Source organism: Cynara cardunculus (genome assembly GCF_001531365.2).
Source record: "Cynara cardunculus var. scolymus isolate 2C chromosome LG 2, CcrdV1, whole genome shotgun sequence".
In the NCBI taxonomy this organism is placed as follows: domain Eukaryota; kingdom Viridiplantae; phylum Streptophyta; class Magnoliopsida; order Asterales; family Asteraceae; genus Cynara; species Cynara cardunculus.
In genome coordinates, this window is record NC_037529.1 from 70,280,967 (window position 1) to 70,308,735 (window position 27,769).

General features: G+C 36.2%; 3 protein-coding genes and 1 long non-coding RNA gene across 5 annotated transcripts; 3 read left to right on the forward strand and 1 right to left on the reverse strand.

Annotated features, from left to right (window-relative positions):
- The first annotated feature begins 572 nt into the window (after window positions 1-572).
- Window positions 573-4,682, forward strand: LOC112507338 (pentatricopeptide repeat-containing protein At3g24000, mitochondrial). The gene is made up of 2 exons (XM_025111887.1): window positions 573-751; window positions 1,449-4,682. Exon 2 carries the CDS (start codon window positions 1,484-1,486, stop codon window positions 4,589-4,591), a length of 3,108 nt encoding a protein of 1,035 aa, XP_024967655.1. The 5' UTR covers window positions 573-751; window positions 1,449-1,483; the 3' UTR covers window positions 4,592-4,682.
- A 1,095-nt stretch (window positions 4,683-5,777) lies between these two features.
- Window positions 5,778-8,799, forward strand: LOC112507579 (pentatricopeptide repeat-containing protein At3g20730). Of its 2 annotated transcripts, XM_025112224.1 has the most exons (3): window positions 5,778-6,117; window positions 6,253-6,721; window positions 7,599-8,799. In XM_025112224.1, the coding sequence occupies exons 1-3, from the start codon at window positions 5,983-5,985 to the stop codon at window positions 8,693-8,695; spliced, it is 1,701 nt and encodes a 566-aa protein (XP_024967992.1). In that variant the 5' UTR covers window positions 5,778-5,982; the 3' UTR covers window positions 8,696-8,799. The 2 variants fall into 2 exon arrangements, with proteins under 2 accessions (XP_024967992.1, XP_024967991.1); XM_025112223.1 differs by having other exon boundaries at window positions 5,778-6,721.
- A 6,031-nt stretch (window positions 8,800-14,830) lies between these two features.
- Window positions 14,831-15,825, reverse strand: LOC112505648. The gene is made up of 3 exons (XR_003068427.1): window positions 15,631-15,825; window positions 15,493-15,549; window positions 14,831-14,900 (listed from the first exon to the last, which is right to left on the reverse strand). It is a non-coding gene; the product is annotated as an uncharacterized LOC112505648 (long non-coding RNA).
- A 2,382-nt stretch (window positions 15,826-18,207) lies between these two features.
- LOC112507638 (thiosulfate/3-mercaptopyruvate sulfurtransferase 1, mitochondrial) lies at window positions 18,208-27,297 on the forward strand. Its single transcript, XM_025112290.1, has 12 exons — window positions 18,208-18,471; window positions 19,092-19,280; window positions 20,811-20,870; window positions 21,362-21,424; window positions 21,538-21,662; window positions 22,199-22,361; window positions 22,498-22,557; window positions 23,658-23,716; window positions 24,032-24,113; window positions 25,729-25,792; window positions 26,744-26,811; window positions 26,917-27,297. Exons 1-12 carry the CDS (start codon window positions 18,373-18,375, stop codon window positions 27,022-27,024), a joined length of 1,140 nt encoding a protein of 379 aa, XP_024968058.1. The 5' UTR covers window positions 18,208-18,372; the 3' UTR covers window positions 27,025-27,297.
- Window positions 27,298-27,769: the final 472 nt, after the last annotated feature.

The window sequence follows — 27,769 nt, forward strand, 5'->3', positions numbered from 1 at the left end:
GTAAATTGCATGAAAAAGTAACGTACTTTAACTTGATTCATATTTTGATTAACGTACTTTCCAAACTTTCATTTTGGCACATAAGATGTAAAATTTTAAACATTTAAGTACCTGAATAACCGGTTGAAGCATTAACCGGTTATCATGATGATGTGACGAGTGTTATGGTTTCCATCTCAGTATTATTTGCTGACGTGGTTAGTGACATATAAAATTAGTCTTATTTTTAATTTAAAATTAGTATTCAACCGGTTACCCGAGTACTTAAATGTTTAAAACTTTACATCATAAGTATCAAAATGAAAGTTTTAAAAATACGTTATCAAAATAATAATAAAGTTAAAGTACGATATTTTTTCATGCAATTTGTCATGTAACAAAATACTCCATGTATTGGATGACGAACAAAAGACTTTCACTCTCTCAAAACCAAACAGCCAAAATCAAGGGATTGAGTTGCTCGAGTTTAAAGCATAGGGACCAATAGTGTAAGTTGATGAAATTATCGGGTTGCTAAAATGATTCAGCCATTAATCAGGACGGTGGTCGTCGGAAGCGGGTAGCGGTAGACACCGGGACCAGGCGTCCGATTCTTCCATAACCAGAATTCTTCCGTACAAAGTTCCATCTCCTTGAAAACAGAGCCACGACTACATGAGCAAGAGTTGCAGGAAAGCAGTTGGCCACATCAATGAAATACACCGATTTACATCCTTTTATCAGTCATTTCTCAACACAGGAAGGCTTCAAGGTGCTGCCAGATGAGTTCCATCATTTCCAATATCTGAAATTCTTTATTGGCTAGTTTGATCTCTTCTTTTAGGGTTGTAAGCCTATTTCATTCAATGCAGTCAGTTTCAGAACTATTCTCTATTCTCTGCCGTTTGAATCCTAACAAGAACATCCTTACACAAACGGGTTTGATTCAAATTAATATATAAACACCAAGCTGGTAATATCCTGCTCGTAAATTGGTGGCATGTAAAGCCCCCATAACGTGTTCGATGAAATGCGCAAGAGAAACGTGGTTTTTTGGAGTTTGGACTGCATTGTTATCCGGGTATGTTATATATAGCCTTCATGGTGAGATTTGTCCCGGATAAAAAAAACAGTGGAATCTTACTTGAATTAGAGAGCTAAATAAATGAACTTTAGACATAAACATTGAAAGAACGATAATTTATAATCTCTAAACAAATTGTAAGATTGTCAAAGAGATCAAGCAAGCTATGGAGGATTTGGCCTTGTGTGAATTTTACACATATATTAAACAGGCAAAAGATAAGACGGGATAGCGACTACCGTGAATTTTTGGGCGAGTTAACTCACCAGGAAATTTTCTGACCATGATAGTGGGCGCTAATAATATTCTAACTACAGTGAATTTCATGTTTTAATCATTGATTTGCTGCAACTATTTCTTCTTCTTTCACCCTGTTTTCTAACAGGGTATGCTTAGGATGGTTCTGCTCAGTGAGCTCTAATGCTGTTCGTTGGTATGCACCGAGTTGGTGTCAAGACTAGTCAGTTTATTTATGGAAGCTCTTTAAGGGTGTGTACTAGCTTGAAGTCTCTAGGTCGTGGGATTCAAACACAAGGGTGTAGATCACAATCTAACCTATTTGAATGGGGAGGAAACATCAATCCGGTTGTATCAAGTTTTTTACAGAAGGGTTTCTCGGAGATCACCAATGAAACTGTTGGAAAATCATTACATGCTTTTTGTATAAAAAATTTCTGTCGTCTAAGCATGTTCCATACTAACACCTTGATAAATATGTACTCAAAATATGGCAAATTGGAAGCTGCTTGGTACGTGTTTGATGAAATGCCTCAGAGAAACGAAGCTACATGGAATACAATGATCTCAGCTTTTGTTCGATTCTCTTTGTACCCAGATGCTTTTCTGTTATTTGCCCAAATGCGTGCTCAAGGATTTGAAACAAGTGGCTTTGTTATCGCTAGTTTATTAACCGGTTGCATTGGGTCGGGGGTTATGGTACATCAAGGATTTCAAGTTCATGGGTTAATCTTGAAAAATGGTTTATTGTATAATGTGTATGCTGGAACCACCCTTTTAAATTTTTATTCTGGATATGGATTTCATTCTAGTGCTCATAGGCTCTTCGAGAAAATGCCAGAAAAGAATGTAGTATCCTGGACTTCATTGATGGTTGGCTACTCTAACAATGGATCTCCCATGGAGGTTATAAAGTTATATCAGCAAATGAGGTGCGAAGATGTTGATTGTAATGAGAACACGTTCACCACTGTGATTACTTCTTCTGGGTCACTAGAAGATGAATTGTTGGGTCTTCAAGTTCTTGGACATGTCATAAAATGTGGATTTGAATACAATCTTTCAGTGGCCAATTCTCTAATATCTATGTTTGGTAATTCGGGTAGAGTGCAAGAAGCCTGCTATATTTTCAATCAAATGAGTGTGCGTGACACCATTTCATGGAATGCCATGATTTCTGCATATGCACATAATCATTCATACGAGTACTCGTTTCGTTGTTTTAACTTAATGCGTCATGCCCGTGAGGACCTTGATGCAATTACACTTTCTGCACTTTTATCAGCATGTGGTTCCATGGACAATCTCTTCTGGGGTGCTGCCGTCCATGGTTTGGTTCACAAGCTAGGGTTGGATTCGAACTTATGTCTATGCAATACCCTTTTGGGGATGTATTCAGAAGCCGGAAGATCCAAGGAGATGGTACAGTTGTTTGAAGAGATGCCAAATAAAGACTTAATCTCATGGAATTCACTAATAGCTGGGCATGTTCAAGAAGGGGACTACCTGAATGCTTTGATGGTGTTTGTTAGAATGCTTCAGAGACAAAAAAGTGTAAATCACGTGACTTTTGCTAGTGCATTAACTGCTTGTTCAGACCCTGAACTTTTGGGAAAAGCCGAAACTCTTCATGCACTTGTATTTACATCTGGGCTCCACGACAACTTGATCGTTGGAAATGCTTTAGTCACGATGTATGGAAAGCACAAAATGATGCGGAAAGCTGAAGAAATCTTTAAAAGGATGTCCCAGAAGGATTTGGTGACGTGGAACACTCTCATTGGAGGATATGCCGGTTGTGAAGAACCAAACTTGGCAATCAAAGCTTTCAACTTTATGAGGAAACGAGATGAACCAAGAAACTATATAACCTTGGTTCATATGCTTAGTTCTTGTGTTGCTCCAAATTACCTGCTCAGCCATGGGATGGGGTTACATTCACATGTGATTATTACTGGTTTTGATTCAGAGGATTATGTGAAGAATTCCCTTATTACAATGTATGGGAAATGTAATGATCTTGAATCAAGCATGCAAATCTTTGATGGATTTGTTAACAAGGCTTATGTATCATGGAATGCCATGATTGCTGCATATGCTCACCATGGCCATGGAGAAGAGGCTTTGAAAAGATTCTCAGAGATGAATAAAACTGGAAATCATTTGGATCATTTTAGTTTCTCTGCAGCTCTTTCTGCTGCTGCTTACTTGTCTAGTCTAGAAGAAGGTCAACAACTTCATGGGTTGACCGTTAAATTTGGGTTTGACTCGAATCAATATGTTATGACAGCTATGTTGGATATGTATGGAAAATGTGGCGAGATAAATGATATGGTGAAAATGCTTCCGGAACCAAAAACACGACCACGTGTGTTGTGGAACATTCTGATATCAGCTTTAGCTAGACAGGGATCTTTTCAGGAAGCAAAGGAATCTTTTCACGAAATGGTGAAGATGGGATCAAAACCCGACCACGTGACCTTTGTTTCTCTTTTATCGGCATGCAGTCATGGAGGGTTAGTAGACGAGGGTCTTGCTTACTATTCTTCAATGACCACCAAATTCGGAGTCCCGGTTGGTATTGAGCACTGTGTTTGCATAATCGATCTTCTTGGGCGATCCGGGAGGCTTTCGGAGGCTGAATCTTTCATCAAGAAAATGCCGATTCCACCAAACGACTTTGTCTGGCGAAGCTTGTTGGCAGCGTGTCGGATTCATGGAAACTCACAACTAGGAAAACAAGCTGCAGAACATCTTCTAGAATCAAACCCTTCAGATGACTCCGCTTATGTTCTATACTCGAATGTTTGTGCAAGTAGTGGGAAATGGGAGGCGGTTCGTAATCTTAGGGAAGAAATGCAATTTACTAACGTTAAGAAGAAGCCCGCGTGCAGTTGGATCAAGATGAAGAGAAAGGTGAGTTCTTTCGCGATAGGGGATAAATCCCACCCGCAGAACGGTAAAATCTACACCAAACTCGATGAGATCAAGAAAATGATCAAAGAAGCAGGTTATGTTCCTGATACAAGTTTTGCATTGCAAGATATTGATGAAGAACAGAAGGAAGATCATCTATGGAAGCACAGTGAGAGGCTGGCACTTGCATATGGATTGATCAATTCCCCCGAAGGTTCGATTTTGCAGATATTCAAGAATCTTCGGGTTTGCGGTGATTGTCATTCGGTTTTCAAGTTCATAAGCAGCATTGCAAGGAGAAAGATAATACTCAGGGATCCTTTCAGGTTTCACCATTTTAGTGATGGCAAGTGCTCTTGTGGTGACTATTGGTAGTAAGGGTATACTTGTTAGAAGCTATATCAACTTATTCTATCAGCTATACTTGACTGTTTGATAGCGACTTAATGATATAGAAAAGTGACTTATTCACTGAGCTTTCAATTAAAAAAAGCACAATTATTCCATTTATGAAAAAACTCTCAAAAACAAAAATCTAACTAGAAACAGGGAGTAGGTTTCGCCCGAAGCATCGGACCAATGATCACCCATTTTGTACAGTGATGCAATTTGTTCCGCTTTCTTATTTTAGGTAATATAATTTTAAAACCTCATTTAGTACTTGGATGTGATATATTTAGGTACCTGATTTTCCTACACATCAGGTAAACAATTAATAATATGATTATAATTTATTAAAAGTAACATGGAAAACAAAACATTTATCTTTTCACCTGTGTCTCCTGCAAAACATCCAACCCCTCAATTACCTTCAATCGATCGTCGCATCTTTACTGCCTACTTCACCTGTCCTCTTGAAGGTTGTGCTGCTGTATTGGATTGCAAAAGAATATCAGATTATGGTATGTTTGTTAGAAGCTCAACGAACATGACTTATTCGGTATACATGACTGTTTGATACTGGTTTAAGAATATAGAAAGGGGCTTATTTGGTAAGCTTCTAGGAGGAACTTTATACAGAAAACCAAAATTTTAATCATATATGCCCCTTCAAATAAAAAAACACGCTCATTTCATCAATGAAAAACTCTCCCAAATAAAACACTTTCCAATTTATACCGACAGAGTAATCCATACAAATAGTTTTACTCATACAAAACTTAATAGAAAACCAACCAAACAGCCCCTTAGTGTGGCTTATGTGATTTATAGCGTTTTTTTAAATTAACTGTTTTTGTGGTTTCTAGCTTATTTCTTGCATTAGTATACTTTTTATTGGGTAAAAGATAATAAAATCAATAAAATGACAAAAATGCCACTTATTTAACGGAATTTTTTAATTGTCCATTTTTAGGGAGGGACAAAATCCGGATAATTTTACTAATCATGATTGTCATTTATAATTTTGAAACTGTAGGGACGAAAAATGTTGTTTTACAAACCACAGGGACTAAATTTGTATTTTACTTTAAAAAGTATTACAAAATTTATTTTTTTAAGAAAATAATGGCGTGGATTTGTTTTCAGGTCTCGTTTGGTTTGAAATTGGATTTCTTTTCCGACGCATATTGGTCAACGGAATTGACTATTACTACCTTGGTGGTCGTCGGAAGATGATTCCGATGAACACCGGAGAAATGAACGAAAGAAAAAAGCCATACCTGATACTGTTATCACGTCTCTTCTGACTTCCCTGGCGATTAGGTATGCGATTCTTCCTCACAAAGTTTAAAGTTTTCTCCCCTTGATAACACAACAATGGCTCCATGAGGAAGAGTTGCCATAAATCAGTTAGCCATATCAATGAAATACTCAGGCCAACAACCTTCACATCCAAGATTCAGTCTTATTTTGACTTGGGAAGGTTGCACGATGCTGTCAATCTCACCCTTTCTCACCCAGTTCAGTTCCATCATCCTCCTTATGTAAAACTTTTACAACTTTGTATTGATAAAAAGGCCTATAATCAAGGCCATTTAGTGCATGAACATCTTTATGCTAATGGGTTTCATTCGAATTTGCATATAAATACCAAGTTGGTAATACTTTACTCTAAAGCTGGTGACATGAAAAGTGCCCGTGACGTGTTTGATGAAATGCGTGAGAGGAGTGTGGTTTCTTGGACTGCATTGTTATCTGGGTATGCTCAGAATGGTTCTGGTAAGGAAGCTCTGATGGTGTTCCGTGGCATGCGCCAAGCTGGTGTCAAGGCTAATCAGTTCACCTATGCGAGCGCTTTGAGTGCATGTAAGAGCTTGATGTCTCTTGGTTATGGGGTGCAAATCCAAGGGTGTGTTCACAAGGGTAGATTTCTTGATGATTTGTTTGTGCAATGTGCCTTGGTTGAATTGCATTCCAAATGTGGCAAGATGGAGGATGCCTATTGCATCTTTAATTTGATGTCCGGTAAAGATCGGGTTTCTTGGAATTCAATGATTGGTGGATTCGCTGTTCGGGGGTTTAGCAATGATGGCATCCTAATGTTTCGGCTGATGCTTCGTGAAGGTAGATTATGAACCAAACACTAGATGCCAGGTTCACACATTGTGGCCATGTTTGGTAACCGTATGCTAGCTTATTTTTTGGGTTTTAACCAAACTAGCTGTTTATGGCAAGAAATTTTAGAAAATAGCTAACTTTATTAAGGGTTTTAAAGAAATAGCCATGAATTTCGCCAATTGGCGAATCCTACCAACCTAACATGAGGAGGCCATCTCTGAACTCTCCAACCAACCTTGTGTTGACACGTGGATTTGCCAAATGTCTCCTCCAAATTCCCAAAATTGGTGAAAATTTGAATTTTTAGGTACGTCAACTCTTTGATTTTTCTGCTGAATTGATTCACCAACTTAAAAAAATGAATTACGCCAATTGGTTAAAAAAATGAATTACGCCAATTGGTGGATTCACTCTGGCAGAGTTCATGGCTATCTCTATAAAACCCTTAAAAAGGTGGCTATTTTCTCATTTTCTTGTCATAAATGGCTAGTTTGGAGAAAACCCCTTATTTTTTAGCTTATTGACCCGTTGGGCTAGCTTTCTGTAGCGTTTCAATAAGCTCGTGGGGTTTTCCACCATTTTCCAATTCTGCCTCTTATATATTTCCAAATAATTTTTCAACATTTTCTTTTACACCATTTTACATTATCATCTATGTTATGAGCTAGTTTTTATTATTATTATTATTATTATTATTATTATTATCAAACATATATAGTTTATCAACTAAAAGCTAGCTTATTAGCTAACAACTAGCTTTTTTTCAGCTAACAACCAACTTATCAGCTAATATAGTTTGCCAAGAATAGCCTGTGTTTCTTTAATATACATCTATTAAACCTATCTCTCAACTTTTTTGTAATTTTTAGTCACTTTCTCATAGGTATGACTCCTGATAACTTCACCTTGGCTTCTGTTCTGATGGCTTGTTCTTGCGGTAAAGATCTCTCAAACGTCAGACAATTACATGGATTTGTGTTGAAATTGGGTTTTGAATCATATTATAGTTTAAATGGTTCACTGATTAATGCATATACAAAGAGCGGAAGCATAATAAGTGCCGATAAAATAAACAAGAACATGATGGTAAAAGATACAATATGTTGCACTGCATTGATCATGGGATACGCCCATGAAGGTAGTAATAGCACAAATGCCGTGAATCTTTTCATTGAATTACAACAAGAAGTCATGCATATCGACAGTGTAATATTATGCTCAATGATCAACATTTGTGCCAACACAACATTACTTGGATTCGGAAGACAAATTCATGCTCTTTCTTTAAAATGTTTGGCCTGCCATGATGTACCCATGAGCAATGCTCTCATTGACATGTACTCAAAATCTGGTGAAATCGTTAATGCACGCCAGGTGTTTGATGAAATGAAGGAGAAAAATGTTATCTCGTGGACTTCATTAATTGCTGGATATGGGAAACATGGTTATGGGCATAATGCAATTTCACTATATAAAGATATGTTGGATGAAGGGTTGGAACCAAATGGTATAACTTTCTTATCGCTCTTATTTTCGTGTAGCCACTGTGGTTTGACGGCAGAAGGACGGGACTTATTTTATAATATGGTTAGCAAATATAATATATTGCCGAAATCCAAGCATTATTCGTGTATGGTTGATCTATTAGCACGTGGAGGTGAGATAGAAGAGGCCTATCATTTGATACACGACATGCATATGAAGCCGAATGCCTCAGTTTGGGGTGCGATTCTTGGGGCATGTAGCGTATATGGTAATGTTGCAGTAGGAAAAGTAGCAGCCCGACATCTCTTCGATATGGACCCTGGAAACTCGGTCAATTACGTTGTTTTGGCTAGTATTTATGCAGCAGCTGGCTTATGGGATTCCGCTTCGGACACACGGAAGTTGATGAAAGTTAAGAAGTTACAGAAGCATTCGGGATACAGTTTCTTTTCTCAATCAACAAGCAAGAGGCTCTCACTTCCACAACCAGACTAAGGGCCTATTTGTTAACAACTTAATGAGCTTAATGGGACTCAAAGCTTATTTGGTCAGCTGTACATGACTGTTTGGTGGTGGCTTAATGATAATGTGGCTTATCAGTAAGGCCATAATTAACTGCATGTGTGTATATATGCCAGGAAGTCAATGTGTGAGGGGTTCATTGGTGAAGCTAAGTCAAACTGAGTATGAGACTTCGATAGGTAGCATTGGGGGAGTTGTGGATTGTGATGCATCTTGATCGTGAATGATGGTAATGTCTCCATTATATGGTGTCAGTTGTAGAGTTCTTGACACAGATTTTCAATGTCTAAAATCTAAATGCTCTGTGAAAGATGTGCTGCTAGAGCCGATACAATTGAAATTGGTGCAATTGTTCTTCATTTTCTTTCCTTAAATATTGTCCTGGCATACATTTGTTGTCTTGAGTCATTCATTCATACTTTTTGATACTTGATCAATATCATACATAATTGTTCCTTGGCTTAGTGCAAAGTTTTAGTGAATATTCCATTTTTTTATTAACTTGGATATCCAACTCGCTATGCGAGCCGACTAATCCCAGGGCGACCACCTGCTTTGCGGGTAGCCCGGAGTCACCGCATTTGAACCTCCTTGGCCACAGGGGGATTTTTATTCCTCCTTGGATTTGAACCTGAGACCTCCAGGACTTTTGACCTTTGGAGCCCAAACCCAAACCAATAAGGTACCACCTTTGTGGTTAGTGAATATTCCATTGAGGTTGAGTCTTGTGAACAGCCTTTGCACCATTAAGATTGGCTGGAAGATGTGGACCTTTAGATGTCTTTATCTTGGTTAATTTCTTTCAGATATTGACAGGCCATGAGCATGGTTTTGCCTGGTGTTGTTGGATTTTCGTTGTCTGGGAGGTTGTGTAACATTATTACAACCACTAATTTGGTGTTAACAGTCATGCAAACGTTAAGAGAGCATGGCGGTGTTGGCACATTTGGTGAGTTTTTCAGTGATGTCTCTACAACCTGGTACAAATAATCCTGTTGCTACGCTCTTATGACTTGTTTGCAATTGTGTTATTTTTTATTTTCATAGGCATCTCTTACTACGGGAATCTTGTTGTACCCTCCTCTTAATCATTGGAATTTTAGGGTCTGTTTGTTAATAACTTAATGAGCTTAATAGGACTTACAACTTATTCAGTAAGCTATATATGACTATTTGGTAGTGGCTTAATGATATAGACAGTGGCTTATTTTGAAAACTTCTACGGGGAGCTTTGTGTACAAAGCCAAGTTTTTTCCGAACATGCTCCTAAATTAAAAACTATGTTCATTCCATCTATTAGAAAACGTTCACATACAAAGACCTTCCCGATTTATACAAAAAGATTAATCCACACAGTTTGTTTGGTTGGTTTTCCATTAAGTCCTGTATGAATAAAGTTGTTTGCGTGGGTTAATTTGTTTGTTTATATTGGGAAGGCTTTTGTTTGTGAGGATTTTTAATAGATGGAATGAGCGTGTTTTCTAATTGGGTTGGGCAGGTTTTATTTTTTTGGACTTTCTGCATGCCCCCCTAGAAGCTTACTGAATAAGCAACTTTTGATACAATTAAGCCACTACCAAAAAATCATGTATAACTGCCTGAATAAGTTGTGAGTCTCATTAAGTTGCTAACAGACAGGCTCTTAGACATTAAATCTTTCCTGGAAACATGCAGTTTGATGATTAGATCAAATAGGCTACTTTTCCTCTTCAAATTTGTTAACTGTTTCCAGCCCAGGTTATCTCTTGATTTTGTAAGACAGTTGGCTTTGGAACCCACATGCTAATTTTGATTTTATAATGAACAATGCTACCGTCATGTCTTACAGAAATATAGTTTTTGAGGAAATTGATGAAACCTGTTCGCCCATCATTTCGATGATTGGATCTATACAAGAATCGGCCTCTGGAAGAACACAATCCAAAGGTATCGATTCATATACTATATATGTGTTCATTTCTATTTTCTTTCCCTCAAAATTTATTTTCTCAGTTTACAGCAACTGTTTGAGAATCCACTTCAATTTCAGAACAAAGTAGATGTTTTTTTGGATCTTTAAAGCAACAACTGATATGGGTAATTTGATTAGTTGCTCTTGTTTATTTTTTTGAATTTTTGTTTTATATATATCTATAGATTTTGAGAATGCATCTATGTGAATCTGAGGGGATGTTTTGGTTGGTATTTTATCAAGTCATTTGGATAAAGTTGTTTCCATGAATTAATATGTCTGTGTAGATTGTGAAGGTTATTGTTTGGGAGGGTTTTTCATAGATGGGAGAAACGTATTTTTTAATTGAGAGAGACAGATTTGGAAAAAACTTGGTTTTTGCATAAAGCTCCCCTAGATGCTTACTGAATAAGCCACTTTCTATATTATTAAACCACTATTAAATAGTCATGTATAATTGACTGAATAAGCTATGAGTCACATTAAACTTATTAAGCTGCTAACAAATAGGCTCTAAGCTGTTACCCAGGCTTGTTTTTATGTTCAACCTAGCTATGTTTTATAATTCACCAAAGAAACAAATTTGTTAGATAATTAAATTATTAAAAATGTATCTAATAATGTAATTTAGGTTCTCTTCTATAACGTTTATGTTTCAAACACTCTAGAGTTTCTGTATATCCATCTAAAGATGACTAGTGGTATACCCGCGCGATGCAGCGCGGGTGAATTACAATTTTAAAACATTAGTTTATCCTTGAATTATAAGTTTATATGATTATTTTGCAAGTCAACTAATATATAAACTTGAAGGTTAATATGATGTATAAACAAGATCGAATGAAAAATAATTGCACACGTATTGGGTTTCTAAACCCATATGCTCAGAAGTCATTACAAAAATTTGAATTTAAATTTAGTTGAATTTTCTTATTGGGTTAAATTTTCTTACAAATACAAACAACATCAAAAGAGACACTTTTCCTTGCTGTTTGCAGCCTACAACTTTGGCTTTTGCATTTTGTAAATAGACACAAGAGACTACGATACCACAACTTGCGRTTTATTAGGTGGTCATTCGAGATGATAACCCTTGTTTGCTACCATAAAACAACAATTCAAGATAAAATCAAGATCATTTATTAATAACAAAGTTTTACCCTCCAAATTCTTTCATTTTCACCAACCTTTTGAATCAGAGAGAAAGAAGCCTTTCACTTCTCATTCCTTTGTCTRCTTTAAATGGGTCATCTCATTYCCAACCTTTTCAATTATTGAACTCCTCTTTTGGTTCTTATTACCATACCAGAATCATTATGCCTCATAATTCAGAATCATTATGCCTCATAATTCAAGTTCAAGTCTTTTTAGCTCATAAAACAAGAAAGAAACATAAGTAGAGATCTAATGAACATATAAACTTCCCATAAATCGCACTTTCTTGTCTAGATTAAACCGATGGAAAGATCTTAACCCAAAGCGRGGAGACAGAAAGATAAGATTTTTACTTAATATCGTTCATAAAGATTATACAAGAACACCCATAAAACAAGAAACAAACTCGACAAGGTCTTCACGGGAGAGGTGATTTGGATAATAATCGCCGGTTTTTGTGAGACCAAGTAATAATAATGGTTCCCAATTTCTTGAAGGTCGCGATTTGGGCTTTTTGAAAACCAAACAACGGCCATTCAAGATGATCTTCATAGAAAACAAACAGAGATTTAGAAGAGTATTATTAAGKAAACGATGTCGTTGTGGTTGTCATCTTYATCGTCACTCTTCTCCAAGTCTTTCAATGGCAAAACCAAATCTGTTACTTCCCGCTTCATAGCTTCTGTCGATGTCGTCGTGCTCTCTTTCTCTACTTGATTCCGTATTTCAACAGAAATTTCAACTTCAAGCCATAAAMAATGCATGATGATCACAAAGGAATCACGGTTTTCACGACTAAGTAAGAACAACCCATCACCAAAAGTAGCATTAATCAAAGAATTTGAAGTCCAAAGACGACATTAGCATTATGTAATAAGGTTCAGATGAAGATAACCACTTTCAAGTTTATAGAAGTTGAAGAAACAGGTAAAAGAGCAAGATTATTACCTTAGATAAAACATGCTGTCAGATCTTGCGGGAGAATTCGCATGTAATCCTGTGATTTTTTTAGCAACAAAACAGCCCTTTAGCTGCTGTTTTTTATCCACAGAACAACTTCTTTAGGTGCCAATTTTTTGCCACAAAACAGCCCTGTAGCTGCAGAAATTTAACCAGAAAACATCCCTTTTAGCTGCTGTTTTTTTATCCACGAAACAACTTCTTTAGGTGCTGACTTTTTGCCACAAAACAGCCCTGTAGCTGCAGAAATTTAGCCAGAAAACATCCCCTTTAGCTGCTGTTTTTTTATCCATGGAACAACTTCTTTAGGTGCCGATTTTTTGCCACAGAACACCCCTGTAGCTGCTGAAATTTAGCCAGAAAACATCCCCTTTAGCTTCTGATTTTCACATAAAACAGTCCTTTAGCTACCAATTTTGAGCCTACACAGTCTGTAAACCAAGGTTGAAATTGTAATATTACTTTTAATATAGCTAATTACGGTTGGTTTAGTATCTAATGCACATATGTTGTAATCAAGACTTAAGAATCATATTAAATCCATAATGTATAAAAAGGCATCGGGTTGGGTTCAAATAACCCTAACCCAATTCCAACCCAACAAATATGGTTTGGTCTAATTTTGTATCAACTATATGTTGGGTTATCTCAGATTGAGTTTTTTTTGGGAATTCGGGTTGGGTTGGCTGGTAATTTGAGCACCTCTAATGCACACACAGAGTTGTTGCAGAGCTACTATCTGTGTAAAAATGGAGAAGTTGAAGATGGAGACACCAACAAATGTGACCATAAAGGGTATTCTTGGTATTTTAATGGCAATTATTGATGAGGATAAGAAGAAAAGGTTAATATCATTAGGCATGGGTGACCAAACTGCATTTTCTTGCTTTACCACTACAGATATAGCTCAAGATGTTGTGGTTCAAACTCTTCAATCCCATACTTTCAACTGTGTTATACATAGACTAAACATAACATATATAAGAGATATAAGAATGATCCCTTCTTACAGGTTTAACACACCTTGTTCGCTAGAAATCTTGAATATTGCTTGTTGCTTCCATTCATGATGAATACTATTTTCTTTCATAATAATCCATAAATAAACACACATACACGCACGGAAACAGTAACAATAGCATCTGTGTATATAGATTTCTTTTTCTATAATTTCAAGGGCTGTTGTTTTTTTGTCGAAAATCAAGGGCACTCACCGCCACGAGCTAACAGCCTCGATAGCTGGTCCAAAAATCTGATCCACTGATTTGTTCCAGTAGTGTGMAAACTCGAATTTCTTTCTATGAATGGGCTCTCTCATCTGAGTTCAACATAAAAGCTTCAGCATTAATAAGTAAAACAACTTAATAGCAGTAGCTGAGAATGCTTTACATTCAACTTTTCCCAATAGCCATGTGTTTCTTATGTTYATGAACACATTTCAAGCTCATCTAGGCAGGTATCCACAACTGTGACATGTGACATGTATGCCAAAGCATAAACCAGTGAAGACACCATCACAAATGAGAACAAAGGGAAACAATGATGTAAACCCCAAGAATCATATGGTTTGGACTTTGGTTGTTAAGAAAAAGAAAACTTTAGAATGTAAGCAGGGACTTGCATCTTTCATGTTTCTATCTAAGGTTCATGACCTTACAAAGCAAGGAAGATACAGAGCAAGTTAAATGAAAGTGATATATCAACTTTTAACTGCAATATTTGAATGGATAAGAAGTCTTCTTAAGTTTGGATAGAAATGGATATATCAGCGGACAAGATACAAAGTGCAATTTAACTCTTATCAAAGCAAAATCATGGTGACACTTGAACTTATAAGTTATAATACAAAACTCTATTTAGCAGCTAAAAATCTGCCATGAAACTTCAGGTTCTTAATTTTTCCATTTCCGCTAAGCATTTCAGTGTTAGATATAGACATTGGTTACTTTATGATGGCTTTATAGATCCAAAAACATTATAAATATGCAATAAGGTAAAGAAAATAGTGAAAATTCTTTGATGAACTGAAGAGATTTACTTACTTGAATGAGACAGTGAGTATGACAGCAAAAAGTACCATAAACAACAAAACATCTCCATAGGTAGTGACTCCTAAATACAWTGATATGATCAGATCAAAAGGTAGCAAAATATATCTCAATCCTAAATAAATTCAGCAATGATCATTAGGTCTCTCCATAATAAATGCCACAACGCATAATTTGGAAGGTTAATCYAGATAAAAATACCATTTGCCTTCTAATGCAAAAGCATGTGATGTGATGCAAAGTTGATGCACAACAATGTATTTTATCATATCACATATTTGTAGGTTATTATTGTCTTTATAATGTGATGTTATTGTGTAAGTTCTTTATTCAGGAAAGATATGAACATTTGTAATGATCCACCACCCATATCAACTACCCCAACAGTGTCTGAATATTTCTTATCAAATCTTTTAACAAATAATTTATGGTCACCTGTAGGTATGATAAAGGTTTTATTATGCAAAGCAAGAATACGATATGACAAGGAATGTGGTGTGTTTCAAACCAATATCAAAAGGAGTTTCAGGTTAAGCCCGGAGACACATAAGAGCTCAAAAACAAGACCCTAATAACAACTAATAAAAAATGGAAATCTTCAAACAGGAGGAAAGCGTGAAGGTAAGAAAAGAAGTTTGCGGAAGAGTAATATTTACAGCTTGCATAATTCTTTCAGATGCATCAACTCCCAACTGTCTCAGGCCTGCAGTTGCCTGCATATAGATGTATGATTCAGGATATACGCATACAAATCTAACAAAATACAGAAGTTATTAGTCATACAAATCACTAACCCCAATTTTGACGGGCGTATTTTGGCGCACATCTTTTGGAACGACCATTTTCTCACCTCTCTCCCTTGGTGACAGAACCTTGAAATGAAAATTCTAGGGTTTTGAAGAAATGTGAGATTAAAAACAGGGAAGAGGGAGTTATATGTATCAATGAGGTTGTGATACATCAAATCCTTTGATACATGAAATCGGACATCTAATCGAGGTGATACATCAAAACCACCATTGTTGTGTCAAACKATGTCTGTGAAGAAAAAGTTACCTGCTATCTAACCCAAAATGTTTTGGCCGCATCTGAGAAAAATTACAGAAGAAGAAGAAGGAAGATTTTGGTTTTGGTGTTTTGGTCTCAGTCGCAGACATAGATACAGAAGAGAAGAAACGGCCCAAATGGGTAATTTTATAAGTCTGATAAGAAAAGGTAAGTTTGACCCAATTAAAATTTGATGTTGTGGAAATCCTTGCATAAAAAGCTTGTACATTATGCATAAGAATTTGTAATTAAGAGATTTTTGAAATTGTTGCATAAAATGATAGTACTTTAAGCTTCAAGAATTGTAATTAAGACTTTGTCTTAAATGCCTATATATGTAGTATAGATATACTGTTACACATTTAGTTTTCATGAAATTGAAGTTGCCTCCAATTAGAACATTTCTATTATGGTGATTGATCCCATTTTAGTTGTACGAGTATGCTTGTAGGTATCTTGGTATACGCTTGACGAACTGAAATCCACTCCAACAATATCACAAGCATGTTATGATATGTGGAACTCCTTTTATCTCATTGTAAGATAATACTTGTAAAAAATGCGACTGGTGTTGATGATGGTAACAGGATCTTTGGTGCCGCTAACGTGACAAGAGGTTTAGGGGCCATTTGGTTGATAGAATATTTTTGTAGGGAATGGAATGTGTAAAAAAGAATTGGAATTTGAAGGAATTAGAATAAAATTGATTATAATAATGTATGACACAGATGTTTGGTTGGCAAGAAATGGAACAGAATATGTCAAAGTAATTGGAATATGTCTGTATGGTTCGCAGGATATAACTTCAAAATTGTAATGAAATAATTATAAATGAATAAAATATTTATTTATATCATTTTTGGTACTTTTTTTGGCTTGAGTTATAAATGACAACAATAAAATTAATAAAATTTGCGATGATGGTGGCGGGGGAGGCTTATGAATGTGAACCAAACACAAAAATGGAATTCGGTAAACAAAATTATCTCCTTAATGTTTGTATCGTATTGGATGGTGTTATCAATCCTTATGTGGGTTATATCAAATTCTCATTCATAATAATTTTATCTGATTTAATTATATCTGGTATTTAAGTCAAATCTTGTAGACTTAATCAATCAAGGTTGGATAATGCAGACCGCCGTTATTAAAGAAGTATAAGGGACCTGATACAATTATGTGAAGCATTTCCGTGTGGGGAATTGATTCAAATTGTAGGAATAAGCACGAGGCATAAAGTGCAATGGATGCGTTAAAGCATCCACGATCAACTGTTCAAATAATTAGTTAGAAAATATCATAAAAAGGAAAGTCCGTAATTTGGTAGGATTTTTCCGGGATTTGGAATTGAATTCCATTTCAATCCTGCATTTGGTTTAAAGTCATGAATTGAAATTCTACAAACATGACATTTACAAACCCCATGAAGTAATTGGTATCTTGCAGTTTTTCATAAGATTTTTTTGTAATAATGTTTTAAAATATGTTAAAAAACATTTGTTTTATTATAAATCAATTAATAAAAAGGTAAATTAATTATTTTTACAATTTACTTTTAAGTAAATTACAACTTTCGTCCCCATGGTCCGTTAATTTTTATCTCTTTGGTTTAGAAATTGCAATTACTATTTTAATTCCTGGATTAATTTCCACCTTCAAGTAAAAGGAACCAAAAAAAAAAAAAGAATTATAAACCATAAAAACTGAAAACAACAATAAACAGTAAATTATAAGAACGAAAATAGCAAATGAATTACAGACCATAGAAACCAAAACCACATAAAAATGTAACTTAGGGGCTGTTTATTTAACGCTTACAGGGTAAACGCTTACCTTACTGAGTGAACATGAAAAAAACTGAAAATCTTATCCGGTAAGAGGAATAGCAAGGATTGACAATCTTAGCCGGTAAGTGAGAGAAAAGACCCTTAACCAGTAAATGCTTACCAAGTAAAAGATGTTTACCAACAATTCATTTTGATGGCCGAGAATGTGACCCAATAAGTTACATGAAAGTAGCAACTAATTGCCGATAAGTGTTTGGTAAACAGTATCTTACTCTTTATTTCATAAAGAATGAAATCCAGTCTCATTTCGAATCCAATAACCCAAATACACCAAAAATTCAAAGTCCGATTCCAAATCATTCCACGAAATCCAAATTCTTCCTGCCAAACGGGCACTAAAAAGTAAGAATATGGATAGAAAAAGATTTCAAAACATAGGGGTCATTTTGCACTTTTTTGAAATTCCAAGGGCTGATGATTACTTTTAAGAATACAAACCCTTTTCTTCGTCGGTATCATGCTAAAGACAAACTACCTGGATTGGAGTAGACAGAATAAAGAGTGAACGACTGCTGCTGTGTTGTGTTGTTGAGATGATCAACAACAATTTCATCAATTGCTTATAAAACGGTTGCTTAATTTCGCCATTCCGCTTGTTTATATATATGGTGTTTGTAGTATCTTTTCAGGGTTTCTGATCAAATGGCATCCGCCTTTCTTTCAAGAACTTTCTTTGCAAATCGTGTTGTTTCGTCTTTCGCCCTCAATCAAAAGCCCCAAAAATTGGCGTCCCTTCTCTTTGTAAGTATTCTGATTTTTACCAATTTTATCATGTTGATTTTGATCATATCAATACGTAGTTTTATCATTGGTAGGTTCGTAATCGTTAGATAGCAGTAGTTGATTTGATTCTTGTATTCTGACATGATCAACTTAGGTGCCGAATTGAATCGTTGAAGCTTGTTGATTGTCTCATAAACATAATCAAATCTTTCTCTCTTAGGTTGGATTGATGCTATTTTGCTTGGTAAAAATCAGATGCCCACCATGTGTTTGATTCTGGAATTCAAACCAAACACTTGTTGAATGCAAAAAAATTATGTTTTATGCAAGCTTCAGTTCATTGTTATTTTATTTAAGCAAAATATTGAGCATACTGCTTAACATCCAATGGCAAAAGTGGAAGATATCTCCTTTATAAGTCCCATAAACTTCAAAAGAAATGGTACTAAATTGGTTAGAAGAATAGAACTATGCAAAAGGGGGGAAAGTAAAAGAAAAAGATTGGTATTTGAAGTGTCATTTATTTTCTTGAGGTTAATAAAGTTTTTTGCAATTTTAACCACATGAAACTATTCTTTGTTAGAGTTCTGATATACTTCCAGTACCTCATATATCTATATTCTTTTATCATTTTTCAGAAGAAACCCCTTCATTTGTGGGCTTCCTCATCTCGTATGGCGTATATGAGTACTTCCTCAATTCGTAGTGACATGGCTTCAACCGCGGTTGGATCTACAGCTACTTTTTTAACACAGTCCATGTCGACTACCGAGCCTGTTGTTTCAGTTGACTGGCTCCATGCCAATCTGCGTGAACCTGATATCAAGGTACTGGCTTGACTCACTAATGTTGTTCCCCTTTTGGTGTTGGGCTGATCTATGTTCTTAAACACAGGACATTAGGTGCTCAATTGGCATATGTTAAGAGCATAGAGGCCTTTACGTTTTCATTCTATTCTATTCATTTCTGAGAAAACACTATGCATGTTCTAATAGGGCGAAATTTGACATTATGTGAACTTCAGCTTTGGGGTTTTATGAAAGCATGTGTATGGTTATGCTCGTGTTACAGTCGACAAAGTCCGACCACTTTCTTAAGCAATTTACTCCATTTAGAAGAATAATTATGCAAACTGTCTGCTACAAGTTCTCTCTGAGTTATTATTATTCTAGCCAATTGCAGAGGTTTGGAGTTGATAGGTCAGTTTAATGTACTCAAATGAGTGAAGTGGTGGAGTGATGCGATAGTCGATATCGCATGAATAGAAAATATATTTTCCTGAAAAGGCTGGATACTTTTCAACTAGGAATATTTCTATGAAAGTCAAAACCTCTAATTTGTAATATTTATAATTGTTCCCATATGAGTTGTATGTGTTGAGAATATGGGTTTCATGGTTGCAATCATTTGGATAATTCTTTGGATTGTGTATTAAGAGTACTTTTCAAATTACTATATTTCGACTCTTTATGCGGCTATGCCTTAGGTTTCACATAATCAGTACTGGAATAGTCCAAGAAGTCACACTGGTCTTAAAGCAGAAAACTTGAGTATATATACACTAGATTGACCGCTTTATACATTTATAAGAGAGATCGACAGTTACGGGGTAGTTAGGCATTTAATAGATAAACAGTTATAGGGGCTTGTGGATAGGATTGAAAAATAGATCAGAAACTGACTCAGAAGCTTCTGATTAGGAACCCTTCTCAATCAGAAGCTTTTGATGCAAACTCAGAGGCTTCTGAATCTATACTTAGGGGCCGTTTACCAAACGCTTACCCAGGTAAGTGCGTATCAAGTCACATTACCTTACCGGATGAATATGATAAGGACCAACAATCTTACCCGATAAGAGCAAAGGCAAGGACGAGAGTCTTATCCGGTAAGTGAGGGTGACGACTCTTACCATGGTTAGCGCTTACCGGGTAAATTGTTGCATTATACCGTTTTGGTGGACTAAAATCTTACCCGGTAAGTAAGTGATAGTGTTGAATTTTACCGGTAAACACTTACCCGGGGGTAAGAGTCTGGTAAACGGCCCCTTAGTTTCCAAAACACTAAGTTTCTAACCTTCTAAATTTCATTCAGCAGGTCCAGAAACTTATAATTCCTAAATAATCCCACTAGAGGCACCCCCACCTTATGGCGATCTAAGGTGATAGGGATGACATTTGCAAGTTTGGGCTCCACACCTCCTAACTCACATTATGTCTGCCCAATCACCTAGTCGATCCTAATTACACCAACATGTTTGATGACACTAAAATCACCAACAATATGGATATACTTGGCATATGTGTGGGCAGTATTCTACGATGATTGTTCTCATGTTAGTTTTATGGATATACTTGCAGGTGTTGGATGCATCCTGGTACATGCCTGATGAACAGAGAAATCCACTTCAAGAGTATCAGGTGCATGTTATAATTTGTTAACTCATCTATGTGACAATTACTTGGTTATGAATGTTGCAAGGAACTTAAGGGCCTGTTTGTTAGCAGCTTAATGAGCTTAATGGGACTCATAGCTTATTCGATCAGCTATACATGACTGTTTGATAGTGGCTTAGTGATATAGAAAGTGTCTTATTTAGTAAGCTTCTAGGGGGGAGCTTTATGCAGAAAGCCAAGTTTTTCTAAATCTGCCCTTCCTTGCTCACTCCATCCATGAGAAGTTGAGAACCCCCCCCCCCCCCAAAAAAAAAAAGCCTTCCCAATCTAAACAAACAGATTAATCCACACAAACAACTTTATCCATACAGTACTTAATGGAAACCAACCAAACAGCCCCTAAGTTTCAAAAGGGTACATTCCTTTCTTGAGTAGCCTATTTGACAAATTCTGTTTCCACTATTTTATGTTCTGTATTCTCTCTTCCTATTTCATTTTGGAGGGGATTTCAACAGGTTGCCCACATTCCTGGTGCTCTTTTCTTTGATGTAGATGGGATATCAGACCGAACCACTAATGTGAGATGCTCTCTTCTATTTCTTTTTATGTACTATTTTGAAATAAAACTTAGTTTGGGACCTGAAAAAAGGAAATCAATTAATGTTCTCTATGTGTCTCTCGAATGATTCAGCTGCCACACATGTTGCCATCCGATGAAGCATTTGCTGCTGCTGTTTCTGCTCTTGGTATTGAAAACAAAGATGGAGTTGTTGTTTATGATGGTAAAGGGATCTTCAGTGCCGCTCGTGTCTGGTGGTGAGTTACAAGTACTTAACTGCTATGGTTTATACCATGTTGATGCAGGGGTGGACAGCCGGACCTACATAGGAGCATACGGTGGCATGGGTCACAACTTCATTGTTCCGTCGCAAGGGAAAAAATTATATTTCTGAAGGGTGCCACTGTATTGTTTTGTTAGGTGCCCATGTAGTATTTGGAACTGAAATCTGGGCACAACTCTCTAATGACGGAGTTGGTAAATGTTGCTGACTTTGTACAAAAGGCCCTCTTTGAGTCCCATTTTTGTCAAATTTCTTAGTTTTCAGCTTACCTTCTGGTGTTTTTTATATAACCTTTTGTGTTTTAAAAAAAATTATAACCAGGACTCGAACATAGGTTCCTTCTTTGCAGGGACAAAGAACCAACCGACCGATCTATGCCAATATTGTAAAAAAATTATATATTTATTTTTATAGTCAAATTGTGCAACCACTTAAAAAAACATCTGGGTCCGCCTCTTTGCTGATGTAACCCTGAAGAAAGTGATTGGTTTTATTGGGAAATTCTTGTAGGATGTTCCGAGTTTTTGGACATGATAGAGTATGGGTATTAGATGGAGGCCTCCCCAGATGGCGTGCCTCGGGATTTGATGTTGAATCCAGTGCTTCTAGTGATGCAATATTGAAGGCTAGTGCTGCAAGTGAGGCAATAGAAAAAGTATACCATGGGCAGGCTGTAAGTCCATAACTATTCCTTTAACATATTCTAATACAAGTGAATAAAAGTATTTATTTCACTTGATTTCTTCAATTTTTTGATATTATTTCTGAATAAAAGTTGTGGGAATTGGGTGAATCTTGTTCTTTGGCAGGTTGGTCCAGTTACATTTCTAACAAAATATCAGCCACATCTTGTATGGACACTTGAACAGGTTTGTTGAATTATGTTTATGTGCTTTTCTCAATTCGTAAAAGTCGTCAAGCATGGTTAGTATGATGAGATATGTCACCAAAAGGGAGAAAATAAATAAGTCTATGCATATATATGTGGGTGTAAGATCGTTTATGCTCTTTATGGTATTTAAGCCTGGACAATGACTATTTAGCAAATAAATTCGAAATTGAAATGGTATTTGATATTCGACTGCCCACCATTGACACAAAGATATATATATATATATATATATACACACTATATATATATATATATAGAGAGAGAGAGAGAGAGAGAGAAGGGTTCAAATGAGAACATTTTACGAGAACATGAGAACACCCTTTTACTATAGTCAATCACATGTAATGATAAATCAGAGACGCGGGCGACATTTGGCATTGCGTAGGTCACAGGACTCACCAAATCCCCTCACGTGTATTATCACATGTGATAAGGGTGTTATCGCGTTTCCGTAAAATAAATGTGTTCTCGTTTGAACCTCCACCTATATATATAGAGGGGGAGGTTCAAACAAGAACAATAACCAAACAAGAGAACACGAAAACGGCCAGATCACGTGCAAAATCACATGTGATTTTACACTAACGGTCAATGCAAGGGTGTGCAGACGATGTGGCCTGTGACCTCAGATCAAGGTCAAAGTTGCGAGAATCACATGTGATTTTACACGTGATTTTAGTGTAAATTCACATATGATTCGACTGTTTTCTTATTCTCTTATTAGGTTACTATTTTGACTCTCTCTCTCTCTCTCTCTCTATATATATATATATATTTATATATATATATGGTGGCAAGTTTGGTTAGGAACCCAGGAATCATCCATAGAGCGACACGTGGCATATTCATCATAAATGTGGACGTATTATTCATCATGAATGTGTGATTCATGATGAGTATTTATCCTGAAGAGGGACACGTGGCATGTTGTGGGTGGTTCTCGGGTTCCTAATCTGTTTTGGGTTTCTAACGGAACTTCATATATATAATATATATATATATATATATATATATTGATATGTGTGTATTGTGCACTATTGTGCACATTTTATGTGGTGTCTGCTGTGTTTGTTACAGGTTAAAAAGAATACAGAGGAACAAACACATCAACATATAGATGCCCGGTCAAAGGCCAGGTACAAGAAATCAAATTTAATGAATTTTGTTACAATCATATGTGCGTAAAGATTACTGGTTGCACTGCCACAACCCTTTTTCCTTGAAGAATACAATCAAAGTGTCTACCTTCCTATTCTACCCTTAATTCTGAGATGGGGAAATTTATTACTCCCTATTATTAGCGGTAAAATTGCCATTTAATTCATTAAAAGTGTATTGATTACACATTTCTAGAACCGTGTGGCTTTTTTCATTGGGTACATTTATTTTGGAACGGAGAGAGTAATTGTTAGTGGAATTATTTTTTTATGGTGGTTTTGATTCGTTTTCAGGTTTGATGGTGTTGCAGCCGAGCCTCGAAAAGGAATAAGGAGTGGCCATGTGCCCGGGAGTAAATGTGTTCCTTTTCCGCAGGTAATCAAGTCTATCCTCATCAATTATATATGATCCATGTAGTATTACACAAGAACCATGATTTCCAATGGTCTTTCTTTATCTGTTAACTTGTAAACAAAACCAACAAATTGCAACACCGATATCTCCTTTAGCATCAAGATCTTTTTTCTCCTCGTTATTATGGTTTTGATCGCTAAAAATAAAGAAAAATGTTCCTTAAGGTGTTGATTCTTATGCTTGTGTTCTTTTATGTTTATTCAGTTATACCTAGGGGTGCGCAAAAACCCGACCAACCTGGCCAATCTAATCCAAGCCAACCCGAAGCTACTCGATGCCTAATCGAGTTGTATAATCTTCAAACTGTAGGTACAGGGTTGGAATTGCGTTACGATTTATTTGAACCCAACCCAACCCAACCCAACCCAACCCAACCCGACCCGATGAACTCGATACCCCACTTTTCCTTGGATTTTATATGATTGCTAGGTCCCTTGTTAATGTGTATATTAGACTGTTAGACCATCACCCTCTTCATATACATATACTTTAAATCTCTTATCCGTCTCTATATAACTCTTGCATTTGTTTTCGTATATATGTTCATATATATATATATATACATATATATATATATAGAGAGAGAGAGAGAGAGAGTCGGGTTCAAATGAGAACGGTATCTATTCAAGAGAATAAGAAACGGTCAAATCGCATGTGATTTTACACTTACATCATGTACAAAATCATATGTGATTCATACGACTTTGCGCCGTGACCTGAAGATGCGGCCAAAGTCGCCTGCACACCTTTTTTTGACCTTTAATGTAAACTCACATGTGATTTGGCCGTTTTCGTATTCTCTTAAATAGTTAGCATTCTCGTTTGATCCTCTCCATATATATATATATATATATATAGGGTTTATTTCAAATACAACCTATCGCATTTGTACAACCAATACAACCCAATAAATTGAAAGAGAGAGAGAGAGAGAGAGGGTTTCGGGTAAGAATAGTAGTTATCTTGAGAAGGGTAAGAAGGGATCTCCACCCTTGAATCAATCCTAATTGATGACCAATTAAAAATACATGTCTAAGCTAATTCATGGATTATTTTGGGACTTAATTTGAACCATTAGATCAACACTAATTAAAAGTGATCAAGGGTCCAAAATCCCTTACACTTCTCAATTTAACTCCTATTCCCACACGATGCTTCGTCTATATGTGTGTGTGTGTGTGTGTGTGTGTGCAAATTAAGAAAATTAGTTGAAATGTGATCTAATTAAAGAGGAGTATGGATAAGCTGTACCAATTAATTGATGATGAATGAAGGAATTATGAGTAGAGAAAACATTATATTCAAGGTAACAAACATACGGGTATATTTTGATGTATGAGAGTTTCAACCCGACCAACCCACCTAACCCAACCCGAACGGTTTGAGTTTGGGTTGAGATTTTTCAAACCACAAACATTGTGTTGTGTTGTTCAAATGCCTTCAACTTGATCAACCCAACCCGTGTTCACCCCTAGTTATACCTGAAGTCTCACTTTTTGGTCAAAATGATAAATCAAGTAGTCTAAAAACATGTTCTTTTCGTGCATGATGATGATGTTCTTCTTGGTTCTTACAGATGTTAGATGCCTCACAGACACTACTATCAGCAGACCAGCTTACGAAAAAGTTCGAACAAGAGGGTAAACTCTTCATTTTTTGTTTTGTTCCCGAATTTTACTCCGGATCATTAAATCTTGCAACGGTTTGCATTATGAACAGACTACTTTACCCCTTTTACGTTTGTATTCCACATGAAATGAATGATAATGTCAAGAACTTGCCAGTTTTTTTCTTTTTTTTTTACTTGAGACTGTTAGGGGGAAAGAGAGATTATTTTCTTCAAATAGAATGAGAAGGAAGATATAAAACCTAAGCCATTAATGCAGGTTTAGGTTTTGGTTTAGATCATACCAAAAATTATTTCACTAAAAAGGGTATTTTGGTCATTTAACATTATTTCATTTCTATTCTGAAGCTACGTTCTTCAAATCAAACAAACAGATTCTAATTTCCTTGACGTATTCCATTCTAGTTCTTGCCAACCAAACGTGTGGTCGAATCTGATTAAATTCCATTCCAATTCCTTCAAATTCCAATTTCTTTGACAGATTACATTCTTTTAGAAAACATTTTGCAAACCAAACGCCACCTTATGGTTCAAGCATAGACATGATTACTACATTTTATACGCATTATGTTCTAATTAATACAAAGTCTCTCTACCCTTCAGGGTAGAGGCAGAGGCAACGTCTACTTACATCCTACCCCCACAGACCCTATATATAGGGTCATGGAAAACTATAAAAAAATGAAAAACTGAGGAACACCCTGGTAACCATTCATCTGTAAAGTATATACATGTGCATAACATGCACACGTGTATAGAGACCAAGAGACAACTTCAATTACTTGTATGCATATGTGCATATCGTACAGATGATGGTTACCAGGCATTCCTCAATTTTTCATTTTCTTGAGTGTTTTCCCCTGAACCTCCCTATATCTATACCTATATATATATATATATATATATATATATATATTATGTGTCATATACTGAGTGTGGTTTTATGATTATTGATATTCTATAGGAATCTCATTGGACAACCCTGTTATTACGTCATGTGGCACCGGAGTTACCGCATGCATTCTTGCATTGGTGAAATTCTCTTTTCCTTTCGACTGAAACAACATTGGCGTTTGATATTTCTATGAAAATCATTTGTTTGTCGGATTTTGAAGTAAAATGTCTTATTTTTTGTAGGGACTCCATCGACTCGGGAAGACCAATGTTCCAGTTTATGATGGATCATGGACCGAATGGGGAGCACAAGAGGATACTCCTGTCTCAACTTCAACCTCAACTTCTTGACATTAACGGGTACCCTGAGAAACCTCGTTCTGGCCCTTTTCGTTATCGGTAGCGGAAATTGTGCATCATAAACATGGATATTTCCTCGTTCTAGTGTTTAATCTTGGTGGGTTCTTTCCAGATTTATTCAACTACAAAGATTTCTTCTTTTTTTGGTTAAACATGAACCTTATTGACCTCTTGAACCGAGTCAGGTTTCAATTACCTTTTGAAGGTTAAACTTGTCCAATTTGTGGATGTCTTTTTAAGTATATAATATTTATATACGGTAAATATAGACACTCCTCATATTTGGTGACGTATGGACACTTGACCTAGTGAAGACCGGGTTCTATAGGTATGTATCATTGGGCAAATGACCCTTTGCTCCAATTTGTGGATGTTGGTGGGATGGGACCATATTAAGGTTTGAATTGCATTGGACGACTTTAACATTTTCATGGATCACAATATCATATCTTTTTGTGTGATGATGCAATTCAACTTCAATATGGCCCTCGGGTTGTGTAGCTCAATTGGTAAACGGGGTGGAGCAACCTTGCTCAAATACACAACAGGTTCATGTTCGGATCCTGCAGGAGAAGTGCTTAAACCCCTCTGCTTGCCTCAGTTTTTGTGTCTGCTCTGATGAAATGCCTCCTAACATGTTTCATGTGGGGATAGTTAGGATTGTCGGTAATCAACCTTTTGCTCAAAATTCAACTTCGATATGCAATAAATGGGAATAGACTTTGAGTTTTGATAG

Excerpts from the sequence above, each read along its gene's own strand:
- LOC112507579 (XM_025112223.1), top strand. The coding sequence starts at position 5,983 with ATGAGGAAGAGTTGCCATAAATCAGTTAGCCATATCAATGAAATACTC. Across the intron at positions 6,722-7,598 it reads TCGGCTGATGCTTCGTGAAG|GTATGACTCCTGATAACTTC; the intron begins GTAGATTATGAA and ends ACTTTCTCATAG.
- LOC112507338 (XM_025111887.1), top strand. The coding sequence starts at position 1,484 with ATGCTGTTCGTTGGTATGCACCGAGTTGGTGTCAAGACTAGTCAGTTT.
- LOC112507638 (XM_025112290.1), top strand. The coding sequence starts at position 18,373 with ATGGCATCCGCCTTTCTTTCAAGAACTTTCTTTGCAAATCGTGTTGTT. Across the intron at positions 21,663-22,198 it reads AGTGCCGCTCGTGTCTGGTG|GATGTTCCGAGTTTTTGGAC; the intron begins GTGAGTTACAAG and ends AAATTCTTGTAG. Across the intron at positions 25,793-26,743 it reads GAAAAAGTTCGAACAAGAGG|GAATCTCATTGGACAACCCT; the intron begins GTAAACTCTTCA and ends GATATTCTATAG.